This window comes from Crocodylus siamensis, chromosome 7, assembly GCF_052110815.1.
Source record: "Crocodylus siamensis isolate JL-2025a chromosome 7, ASM5211081v1, whole genome shotgun sequence".
NCBI lineage: Eukaryota > Metazoa > Chordata > Crocodylia > Crocodylidae > Crocodylus > Crocodylus siamensis.
In genome coordinates this window covers 68,896,665-68,908,756 of record NC_143401.1, presented here as the reverse complement: position 1 = coordinate 68,908,756, position 12,092 = coordinate 68,896,665, and the positions used below count along the sequence as shown (strand labels likewise).

The following is a 12,092-nucleotide window of genomic DNA, read 5'->3' as shown; positions in this document are numbered from 1 at the left end:
CTCCTGATCCCCCCATGGGCACCATCTGCTGACACTGCCCGGCCCCCTGATCCCCCCCAGACCCTGCTAACCCCCCAGTCCTCCCAATTCCTTCCACAGACACTGCCTGCCCCCCAATCCTCCTAATCCGTTCCATGCATTCTGCTTGCCCACCTCACCACACCAGCTGCTACAGATTGCTTGCACCCTTGATTTACCCAGCCCACCTACTGGTCCCATCCCAACGTAGCTCAGGTGGTCATTTTTAACTTGAACTAACCTCCCCAAATATCTGTATCCAGACTAAACTTTATTGCCCAACCTGCATTCATAAATGATCATTTTTCCCAGGACAGCCAACACATGGTTGCTTAGATTTAAACACTATTTACTAGTGACAGACCAAAGAAACTAAGTAGATCCACACAGATAAAATGTTGTTTGGATATGGGTGAAGGTATACAGCAAGAGAAAACTCCGTGTTGGGGATTTCTGAAGAATGAATGCCAGTTTGATGCACGGCTTCATTTATTGATTGCAAATTTATATAAGGCATCTGGATAGGGTACCCTGTGACCTAGAAAAATATAATATTACAGTTATAGCTACAATTTGAAATGTTTATTCTGTAACCAAAACTACATCTTTATCCACAGTACCTTTGCAGTTAATTTGCATTTACATATAAAAATCAGTACCATGAATTGATTAGAGTTTGTAATAAACAATGATAATTCCCTTATGAGTCCTTCACGGTCCATCTAGTTATCAGACAACTAATTTTTCAGTTATCAAATGTATTTTCTCTTTGAATAGTCCCTTCATTGTGAAGATTATATTGTACACATTTTTATCATATTACGAAGTTGTACTGTAAAAATTGTGTTGTATTAAGGAACTCCCTCAGGCAGCAGGCTGGACTAGATGACCTCTGGAGGTCTCTTCCAGCCCTACTTCTCTATGACTCTGTAATTGAGAAATAAATTATTGTTCCTTTCTCGTATTTTTAGTTGTTATAAAATCAGATAATAAAATCCTACCTTCACTCCAGTCAATGAAAAGTTTGCTTTTGACTTCAGTTGGGCCAGAATTTCATCCAGAATGTTCAAGCTAAATGTTTTATTTACGTAAGTGAAAAGTAACTTCATATCAATCAGAAGTTGAATGCCAAAATGAATGCTAATTTACATATATCTTGGTGCTTTATTCTTGTTTCAGGCAAATTTTAGGTATATAAATGCACCATTCTACATTTTTATATCATATTTTATTTCTATAAAAATACAGGGAAAAATTCTCAAACCACGAGTCTATTTATGTTGGATAAAACAGGCCATCTTCTGCCTGAGAGAAATTTACTCAGTGCAGACGCTGTGAAGACAGATGTAAGAGTATTCTAAAGACCCCCTGGCAATTTCTCACATAGTGGTAAGGAGCAGCATGATGGTGGTAGAACAATAGTGTGCAACACTGCAGCCAGTGCAGAATAGGGAAACTAAAGTTGCATTATACACCTCTGCAGCCTCTGTAACAGCACAGAACTGTTTGGTAGGGCTGTGTGAAGCTTTGGTAGCTGATTCGATTTGGAAGCAATTCGGCCCGATTCAGGGACCAAATCTCCAAATCTGAATTTAATTGGGAGTCCAAGCAAAAGCTCCAAATCAATTCAAAGCATCTGAGTCAATTTGGAAAAGCTTCAGAAAAGGTTTGGACAAGTCAGGAATTCAGCCATAGACTAAAAAGGTAGCTGACAGCTGCATCCAGGTTAAGTCTGTTGGGATTGGGGAAAGTGGGGAAGGAAGGGGGCATGGGGGAGGGAGGGATTGGGACTGGAACAAGCTGCCTAGCTGAGGCAGGGGTCGTGTTGCTTGGGGAGCGGGGCGGAGAGGTGGGATGCAGGTGTAGCAGTGCTCCGAGTGGGGGCTCTGCCCTACTGCCATTTGCCCAGCCGGTGCAGGGGGGGAGGGCGGGATGTGGGTGTGGCCTGCTCCAGGTGGAAGGGGGCAAGCAGCAGCAGGGCATAGCCTCCACTCCTGGCGCTGATGTAGGTGTAGCAGCACTGGGAGTGCGGGCTATGCCCTGCTGCCACCCAGAGCAAGCCATGCCTGTGAGCTGCACCGCTGGGCAAGCAGCAGCAGGACATAGCCCCTGTGGCTCCCCCCACTGGGGCAGAAGCAGGCACAGCTGGAGGAGCTGCAGGAGAAGCCCCCATGGCTGCCCTGCCCTGCCCAGGACCATCCGCCGCCCAGCCCAGCCACTGGCACTTAAAAAAAAAAAAGACAAAAGCCCCACATTCACCAACTGTAGCAGGGGCTGTGGGGACTCTGGGTGCTCCTGGAAACCCCCACTCCCTAACTGCCCCTCTGGCCTGGCCCTGCCCCTAATAGCTGCCTTGCCCAGCCCCAGCCTCCCAGCAATTAAAAAACAGCCCCGCACTCACCAGCTCTGGCAGCAGTGATCAGGGCCTCTGCGTGTTCATGGCAGAGCCCCACCACGCAGCGTGGGGGAGTTGGGGACAGTGGGGATGAACCTCCCCGGCACCCACACAGCAGCTGCTCCATGGCACGGGTGCAGCATGGCTTGGCAGAGTGCTATGCATTGTCTGGTAGCTGGGGTGGTTCCACCTGTCAAATGGAGCCCAGCAGCACTCAGCCCCAGTGGCCCCAGCTCCCAGGCAGGATGCAGTGCCCTACTGAGGTGCACTACATCTGAGCCATGAGGCAGCTGCTGTGCAGGTGCCAGGTGGGGAGGGGCAATCCCCGCTGCCCCCCAACTGCCCTGTGCTGGGGGAGGGCTCTGCCATGAGTGTCCAGAGGTCCTGATCCCTGCTGCCAGAGCCGGTGAGTGCAGGGCTTTTCTTTTTTTTCTTTTTTTTTAAAGTTCCAGGATGATGGGGCCAGGCAGGGCAGCCATGGGGGCTTCTTGCATGGCTCCCCTCACCCAGGAAGAGGGAGGCCAAGTTGGAGAAGCTGCCCAGCTGTGCCTGCCTCTCCCCAGCTGATCCAAATCTCTCCAAATCAGCGCCAAATCTTCCAAAGCTGATCCGGCAGAATCGATTCAGTACAGTGATCCGAACTGAATCATTGTCCTCCAAATTGGTCAAATTTGATCCAAATCAAATACTTCCCTATTTCCACAGGCCTACTGTTTGAGCACAAAAGTGGCTTAAAAACACTTTAGTCTCCCCCCCTCCAATTGTATACTATGCCTTTTAGAGCTGTAGCACAGATTCTCGCTCAGGAAGAGTGAAAATATGATATATGAATTATGAAAATATTTAAAAATAAATTTTTTTAAAGAGTCTTAATTTAATGTTTTTATATATATATATATATATATATATATATATATATATATATAGCAGCTGCCTGAGGGAACTCCCCACTTGCTGCCACCATCACCACCTGCAGGAGCTTGCTGTCCCCCCCCAGCCTCCAGGGGCACACAGCATTCATGCCTCCGTGGCTGTAGTTGTATAAGTGTCCTGGAAATTGAATCCAAGTCTCCTGTGTGGTAGACAAGGATTCTACCACTGAACCACAGGGGACCCCTGATAGTTAACATACTGAAGATTTTAAGAGAAAAGTTTATATGTTCCAGGTTTTCTTTGGATTTCACTAAGCTAGAAAAAGGGGAAAACAGGACTTCACACAAGTTAAAAAGGTACAGATGACTAGAGATCCAGATTTTCCTTTGCCATGGAAAAACACAGGAAAACTCACCAGGGGAAACCAGTGAGAATTGGGTGAGGCTCTGTTCCCCCGGGCACCACCTGGGGTTACTAGGAATGGTTAGAGAGAAGATTCAGGCTGTACATCAGGAGACACTACTTTACAGTTAGGGCTGCCAGGCTCTGGAATGGACTCCCAAGGGAGGTGGTGCTCTTTCCTACCTTGGGTGTCTTCAAGAGGAGGCTGGACAGATATTTGGCTAAGGTGTTATGACCCCGGCATTCATTCCTGCCTGGGGCAGGGGGTCAGACCTGATGATCTGTTTAAGTCCCTTCCGACCTAACCACTATGAAACTAAGCACTATAAAAACATGGATTTTCTCCTCTGAGAGAGAAAAATGCAGATTTTATCCTGTAAAATAACAGATTTTCTACTTTAAAAGAAAAAAGCAGGGCTGCAAGAGGCTGCTTGGGGCTGGGAGGAGCAGAACACAGTGGGGGCACCATGTACTTGTACATGGGCACACATGCATGTCAGCCAGACAGGGTGGGGGAAAGCAGCCCCCACAGCTCCCTCCAGGTAACTCTATGGGGATCGAGAGGGCACAGGTGATGTATTAGGAGTCGAGGGGGCACAGGCCACCCCCAGATTTCTGTGTCCTCAGCGGGGCACAGGGCATGAGGCTGCTTCCAGTCTGGACCAGCTCCAGGCAGAAGCTGCCTCCATGGCACAGTGGGTGGGATCTAGCATAGGAGGGAGCACTGTGTTGCCATGGCCATCCAGGTGAGGTTCCCCCTACCCACCCAAAAGCAGCAGGGACCACAACTCTGCACCACTGCTGCCGTGCCTCTCCTTGGTGGCTGTGGCAGTATAGCAGTCTCTCCTGCACTGAGTCCCACTCACTGGGCTGTGAAGGTGGCTCCTGGCTGGAACTGTTCTGGGTTGGCTGGTCTGGCACCCCCCACACACACACCCCCATCACCTGTGCCCTCCCTATCCCCTCACATGTGACCTGTGCCCACACCCCCTTTCCTACATGCCCACCCTCTTCCTCATACATTGGCTGGGGGAGGCAGCAGGTTGGAAGTGAGGGGCACCAGTTGGGCTGGAGTGTGGGAGCCTGCTGATTGGGAGTGAGGGGCACCAGCAGAGTCAGGGGGCTGTGGGTCAGGGGTGAGGGGCACTGGAAGGGCTGGGGGGTTGGGGAGATGTGGGCTGGGTGTGAGGGGAACTGGCAGGGCCAGGGGAGTGTGGGCCAAGAGTGAGGGGCACCAGGAGGATTGGGGGGCTATGGTTTGGGAGTGAAGGGAAATGGAATAAGCAGTGGCAGGGCATGAGCATATAAGGGATGCTCTGTGCCACAAAGCAGTGGGAGGGACAGCTTCAGCCGGACCCATGTCCTGGTGAGCAAAGGGGCCAGGGGGAGTTCCAATTTTCCATGCAAAAAAACCAAAATCAAATGCCAAAATATATAGATATTTAGAATTTATTATTATGATTGAGGTAGTGGTAAGCTTTCAAATGCTTCAAAATTATAAATATATCCAAAACCCATTGTGTTCAATTGATATTTATAAATATAGTGACATTTCATTTTAATCACATAAAATTGTGGAATTTGGGTTTTTAAATCAGAAAATTTGTGATTTTTATCAGAGAATTTTTAAACAGATAAAACCAGGATCCCTGCAGACGACAGATTTTGCCAATATTTTTCATCTCTGTAACCATTTTATAGCTTCATAATGTCGGTAGCAATTACTGGGTTGGATGGATATTTCTAGAAAGGTATCAAAATATCTGCTCCTGGAGGGACTGGAGCTGAAAGGCAAAGCACCCCACCTTCTCTTCAGACCATGGTCTATAGAAGCAAAAGGCCCCCTGCACTTTCTCCAGACCAGAGTGACCTTGGTCCCAGGGAACTTGGGGACTGGGAGGAGTCATATGTTAGGGAAGTGTACAGATGTTCATTTTTCTGGGATAAATTCTCCCTGAAGTGACCTCTGCCAGTTTGAAGATGGTTCTCTCACAGAACCACTATTTTTATTCTGAAAAAAACTGTGAATGTCTGTACACTCGTGCTTTCTACCAGGAGAGCTGTGATTCTCCCAGTAAAAACATAATACCTGCATGTGGCTTTTGTGTTATTTCAGAGTAAATATTTCAAACCTGCATTTAGAATATTTGTATTTCCTATATTTAAAAAAGGTATATTAGCTACATCTGTTTGGTATGACTTTATCTCATTCGACCCAGGAAATATTTAGGACCTGATTCTATTCTACCTCATAGGTATCTAAGTGGCACTTAAGCATTTAATTTGGTCAAGACAATAACTGTTAGACTTATGGTTAAGATGAAGGCATGTTACAAAACTAAGTCACAAAAAACACTGTGAATGAAAAGAACCCAGCCACCTTTTACACTCATGATTTTTCATCGACATAAGCACACTGGAATAGGATCACATTTAAAGAGTGAAACAGGATGTGGTCTTTCATATTTTTTTGAACTGTGACATCTCAAAAATAACACTTCAGAATTTAAGGTGCTCAGTCTGCAGTTAAGTGCTAAATTTTGACCGCTAGTCTCTTTATCAGATTTATGGTTCAATCTCTTTATCAGCCCAAATTCATCTTCCTAAAGCATTATACACTTGTAAGACTAGTTTGAAGTCAGACACAAGGTAGAGCAGGGTGGTCTCCTGGAGACTACCTGGTTCACAGAGGTATAATAAGCATTTACTTGACAAAATAGGTTGCCACCTATGAAAGCTCAGCCCCACTAAACTAGTTGGTATCTAAGCCATTCTGCCCTAACTTCTGCCTGTCATGTAGCTAGAAATAAAGCAGTAATGTTCAAAAGAGGACCATCAGGAGAGAATTTGCAAACGTGAGATCAATTAGAAGTTGCATTCTGACAAACATAGTTTTCCACATGTTATGTCAAAATAATAATTAGGGACAGATGTAAGCTTACAGCTCTTGTTTGGAATATATAAAGTTAAGGTTTTGTTTTCTTATATAGCTGGTCATTATTATATCCTTGTTTATAATTAGGTTGCAAAGGTTAAAAAAAATTATTAAAAGATGTTTGATAATTTTATAGGTATCTGTAATTATTTTCATAGTTATTTATATATACGTTGCCTTCCTAATATAGACATAATTTCTAATACTAAGTGATACTTTTTACTTTTATAGCCATAGTTTAACATCTTTTAATATTGTTGGTAATTTCAATAACATAATATAAATACTAACCCAATAACGTTCCAGTAAACTTTCCAATTCATTTTCTTCCTTGTCTGTAACAGTGGTCCTATGTCTAAGTTCTAACTTAGGAAGTATTTGCCTTAGGAGAGCAGTGCATTGCCGATGCCACCTAGTTGGTTGTTGAAATCGCCACTCCATTATTTTATTTTTTAAGGTCTTTTCAATCCTGAGATAAAGGTTACAAGGTGTTTCAGTAGTTAAATTTAACAAAATGCCAGGGACCCATTAAACTGAGTTTTTGGTTGTAGCTATGTTGATCTAAGGACATAGGCAGGCAAGGTTCCTTGAGTAGATGTGATATCTTTTATTAGACCAACTGAGTAGTTGGAAAAAAGTTCTTAGCAAGCTTTCAGGCACAGTCACCCTTCTTCAAGCATAGGAAGTCTCTGCTGTTCTGAGACTCCAAGAAATGAAAGCAGCTAAAAGTGTGACAGGATGTCAGTGAGCATGCTAATTAGTATACTCCAACCAGACTCCACATTTTGTGTATCAGGATCCTTGTGCTTCAGAATAGCAGCAGGGACACTTTAACTAGTTGGACAAGCTTTAGTTAAACCACCCCTACCACCATTTAGATGTGCAGGGACATGGATACAAGAGACACTGTGGGTGCTTTCATTAGAGCGGCACCTCCCCCCGCCCCCCAGAGCACCTGTAAAAACACCTCCAGTGTCCATCTAGTTTAGCTAAAAAAGAAAAGGCTGGTATTTGGAGAATTGAGATTTGAGGGAATTCTGCTAGCAGGTAATTCTGAGAAGATAAATTATGTTAGGAAAGCAAAGGACCATAGAACAGATTTCCTGAAGTGCTGACCAAACTCAGATCCGAATAAGGGCGTGTGCTTTTAATATTTAAAAAAGTTCATACCTGTTCTGGAGTTCTTCCACCATGCTTTTGCTAGTAGGGGTGTAAAGTATTTCTTTTGGCTGAAATGGTGTAAGAGATATTTTTAAATGCCAAATATATATCTCAGATATAGTCAGAAATTTGGCCTAATCTTCAATGGCGTATAACCATAGTGCAAGCTGTTCAAAGAGAATCAGTCATTTTCAGCATAGGAGGATCACACCACTGGCCAAGAGGCTTCTATATTTTCCCTACTGCTGACGGAGTGTATGGTTGGAAGGAATGATCATGGCAAAAACTTCCATATAGTGCACCAAACCTTCATTATAATTAGTGTCCTTTGGAGCTGTTAAGGGTGCATAAATCAGAGTACTTATGAGGTTCTTCTAATGTGTGCCTGAAGAATAAGTGAGTCCTGTACATAACAGTCATATGATCAGAGCAGGGACAAGATAAGCTTTCTTCTGTTACCTTGGCATGTGAACACAGTCCTCCCATAATCCTTCATTTACATGGCATGAGCATCAGCAGTACACACAGATATGACCCATTTGCTTGTATTGCTTTAGTTCAAACAAGCAAGTGCCTCTCTCAGCCTACCTTATTTGCTTTTGTTACCAAAAGTGACAAGATTAATCTCAAACCTTCTCCTTGGATCTAGCTACTAAGGCACATCCCAAATCTTTTTCCTAGAAAGTCATTCCCAAAGTACATACACTTAGATGAAGTAACTAGTCGCCTGCTCCTGGATTAACATAGTCCACATTACCTTTTCTCAGCAGGATCAACTGCTGTTTACAGTGCTGTGTTATTCAGGCAAATTGTCAATTTCTTAGGGTAAGTTATTAGTAACTGTGGTCTTTTGAAACAAACATAACAAGTGATAATTATTGCTGTGATTTATATTAACTGAGATTAGAATTTGAAGAAGTTACCTGTACAGTTTTTGTTATTTTGTGTTGATAATTGTATGGCAGCAACTGTTTCCAAAACCCTTCCTTTGAAATGTCAAAGTTTACATACATTGGTGAACTGTTTCTCTGCATGTTGAACCAGACCTATCAAAACATCAATGTAAAATTTGATTAACAAACCTAAAATGTGGCTTTAAATTAAAAAATGTAAAATGAAATATATTATAAAATAGTATCTTTAATTTTAGATGAGCCTACACAGAGCCAGATTGTATAAAGGCACTGATATTGGACACACCTAAAGAAATCAAATGGAAAATGTATACCCAGAAGATTTGCACGAAATGTGCCAATTATGTACAAAATATGAAAGTGAATGATATATTAGTAAAGTCAATAGGATAAATTAATCTAGTCTGACCCCACTATGTGTTGTATTGGATTTCATAAATAGAAACTTCTGTTCTAAAATAGAAATCTAGTTCATGTATAGATAGGTTTGAAAAGAATGTAGTCAGAGCTTTTATATGTTAATTTCAAATGTCAGTCTATGGAATGTTTCCCCCCTAAATCTATTATATTGAAATGGTTTTCAGATAAACACGCACATCAGATTTCACCAGTATCTAATGTTATGTAGCTCCTTAGTAGGACAGAACTGATGAATTACTTCTGTATATTTGTTAGGAGTTTATTCAGGGATCAAATACAGAATAGACATTACTATATTAGAATGAACTCTTATACACAAACAAATACTATGGGTGGGCAAAACGGGCCCTATTCGATTCAGATTCAGCCCAAACTGGAGACTATGATTCGATTGGATCACTGTCCCCAATGTGAGTCAGCCAAATATGAATCTGAAGATTTGATGCTGATTCAGAGAACCAGTGATTCAGACATAGACACAGCTTTAAATGTTTTCTCTACATACCTTGAGGTACCAGGCATGGCTCATGAATGTTGTGATCCTGGGGCAGATGGAGCATCTCACAGGAGCATGGGGGGGAGCCCCACGTGCTCGGCAGTGAACCTGGAAGTGAACCAGAAGTACTTCTGGTCCATTTCTAGGTCTGCCAGGGAGAGCCCGGGGCCCCCCCTCACCCGCATGGCTCAGTTATTGGCTGCAGGGGGACCCCAGGTACCCCCCACACCCAGGAGGCACCAGGCACCGAGCCGGAGGAACATGGGGGAGGGGGCCCATGCTCTCCCCTGTGGACCAGAAGTGCTTCCACTTCTGGCTCTGCTGCTGAGAGTGCTGGGTAGCCCCCCACACTTCTATAGGACACTCCATGAGCCCACGCATCGCAGCATTCATGAGTCACCTGCTACTCGATGATCTCCCGAGGTCCCTTCCAGCCCTAATGTCTATGAAAACCTAGAAGTATGTAGAAAAAACATTTAAAGCCGTGTCCATGTCCGAATTGCTTAATCTTTCCAGATCTCTCTGAATTGATTTGGAGGATTCTGATTTGATTCAGAGAGATTAAAGGGTCCTCTGATTCTACTTGGATTCAGAGATTTAGCCACCAAATTGAGCCAAATCTCTGCCAAATCAAATCAGGACCTGAAGCTTCACACAGCCCTAATAAATACACATGTACATACACACACACACAATATCTGAATGATTACCCAACAAAAATACAGTAGTAATTCATCAATTATTTCAAATTAACAGATAGATTGTACAGTATAGATCATTTTATGATAACTCCACCCAGTTTGCTGCTAAAACTGTTTTCTTAGCTACCAATTAATATTTCTCTTTAAGATGTTAGGAACTCCTTATGGAAAAATGTTTTTGTTTCTCACTGAAGTCAAGATTCAAAACAACACAGAATGAAGCATATACTTGAAGAGTTCTGGTGTATAGACCTGAGATGCTTAGAATATTTAAAATGAAATAAAATTAATGTTAAGACACTTTCACACAATCAACTTTCATTCAGTAATTTGAAAACTGTTAAATGAATTCTTGATCACAGTACCTAAATTTGTGCTAATCTCATGCTTCATCATGGCAGTATTTACTTCATTTACTTATTTCAATTTTTGAGAAATAGTATGCAATTAAAGTAACCTAATCTCCACTTTCATAAAAGGTATAAAATCATAACAGACTTTTGGGAGGGTCACCATAATATTACACATTTTAAGTTATACTAAAAATATTGAAACACAAGGTCTGAGAAGAACCTCATTATTTTTTTAATTGTTCAGTATCAACAAACTTTGAAATAATTCTAAGTATTTATCAAAGAAGCAAAATATTCATAGAATCAAAGAACCTTGGACCAGAAGGGACCTGTAAGATCAAGTCCAGGCCCCTGCCATGGGCAGGAAGTTATTGGGCTCAGACAAGCTCAACAAGTTGCCTGTCCAGCCTCATCTTGAACACCTCCACCAAACCTGCAGTGCAGGAAGATAATTAGACCCCTGGATATCCAGGGGTCTAAAAAAAGGGAAGTTTAAAAAAGCAGGGCTCGGTCCTCCATGGAGATGCTTTGGCTGCCAGAGTGGCTCTATGGTTGGCCCTTCACCCTGGTGCTGGTGAGTAAGGTGTCGGGGGGCTGGAGGAGGGGGGAGGGAACCATGGCGTGGACCCCCAATGGCCCCGCCCACACTCCCAGCCCCCCCGAACCCTACCAGCCCCCATGAGGCCCCTGACCCCTGCTGGGGCTGGCCCCTCCTCCCACCAGCCCTCCCAAGGCCCCTAACCCCTGCCCTGGCTGGCCCCATCCCACCCAGGCCCCCCCGATCCCTGCCCCCCCACCCCATGCTTTAAAAAAAACAAAAAAAGAACACCAGGGCACTTACCTGCAGTTCAGCTGCCATCCTGCTGACTGGGGACCCACCCGCACAATGAAGGGCAGGGTGATGGCCCCAGCCCGGGCCCTCCTGCCCCTCCACTGTCCTGTGCTGCCCCAGGGGTCTCTGCCAGGAGGCCCTGGAGCCCCCCCCACCCCTGCTTCTAAGGTAAGCAGAGGCTTTATTTTTCCTTTTTTTTTTCTGTGTTTTTTCTGTGTTTTTTTAAAGTGATGGTGCCTAGGGTTATGCAGTAGCCATGGGGACCTGGGGGTGCAAGTTGGGGGGGTAAGGCTGGGTGGGGCAGCTATTGGGGGATGGGGTTGGGTGGGGCAGCCATTGTGTGGGCTGCAGCAACTGGTAGGGGATGGGGTCAGGTGGGGCAGCAATTGGGGGGCTGGGGTGGGGCATGTGGGCCTTGCAAGGGGGTGGTAGCCCCTGTGGGGGTCATTTGGCCCCCATCGGGGGGGCTATAACCATTGTGTGGGGGCTGAATGTCCTGTTGGGGGCCTGTACCCCTTGTTTGGGGGTTGAACCCCCTGTTGGGTGGGTGAACCCCCTGTTGGGGGGGCATAGCCCTTGTGTGGGGGCTGAA

General features: G+C 44.6%; 1 protein-coding gene across 1 annotated transcript in view; it reads right to left on the bottom strand.

The window, feature by feature from the left end:
* Positions 1-107: 107 nt before the first annotated feature.
* CC2D2B (coiled-coil and C2 domain containing 2B) overlaps positions 108-12,092 on the bottom strand; it is a 119,054-nt gene continuing 107,069 nt past the window's right edge. Inside the window, exons 30-33 of the mRNA XM_090058719.1 lie at positions 8,708-8,830; positions 7,794-7,852; positions 6,915-7,092; positions 108-556 (exon numbers count right to left, since the gene is read on the bottom strand). Coding sequence (XP_089914845.1) covers positions 371-556; positions 6,915-7,092; positions 7,794-7,852; positions 8,708-8,830 — 546 coding nt within the window. The 3' untranslated portion in view covers positions 108-370. The remainder of the gene's footprint in view (positions 557-6,914; positions 7,093-7,793; positions 7,853-8,707; positions 8,831-12,092) is intronic.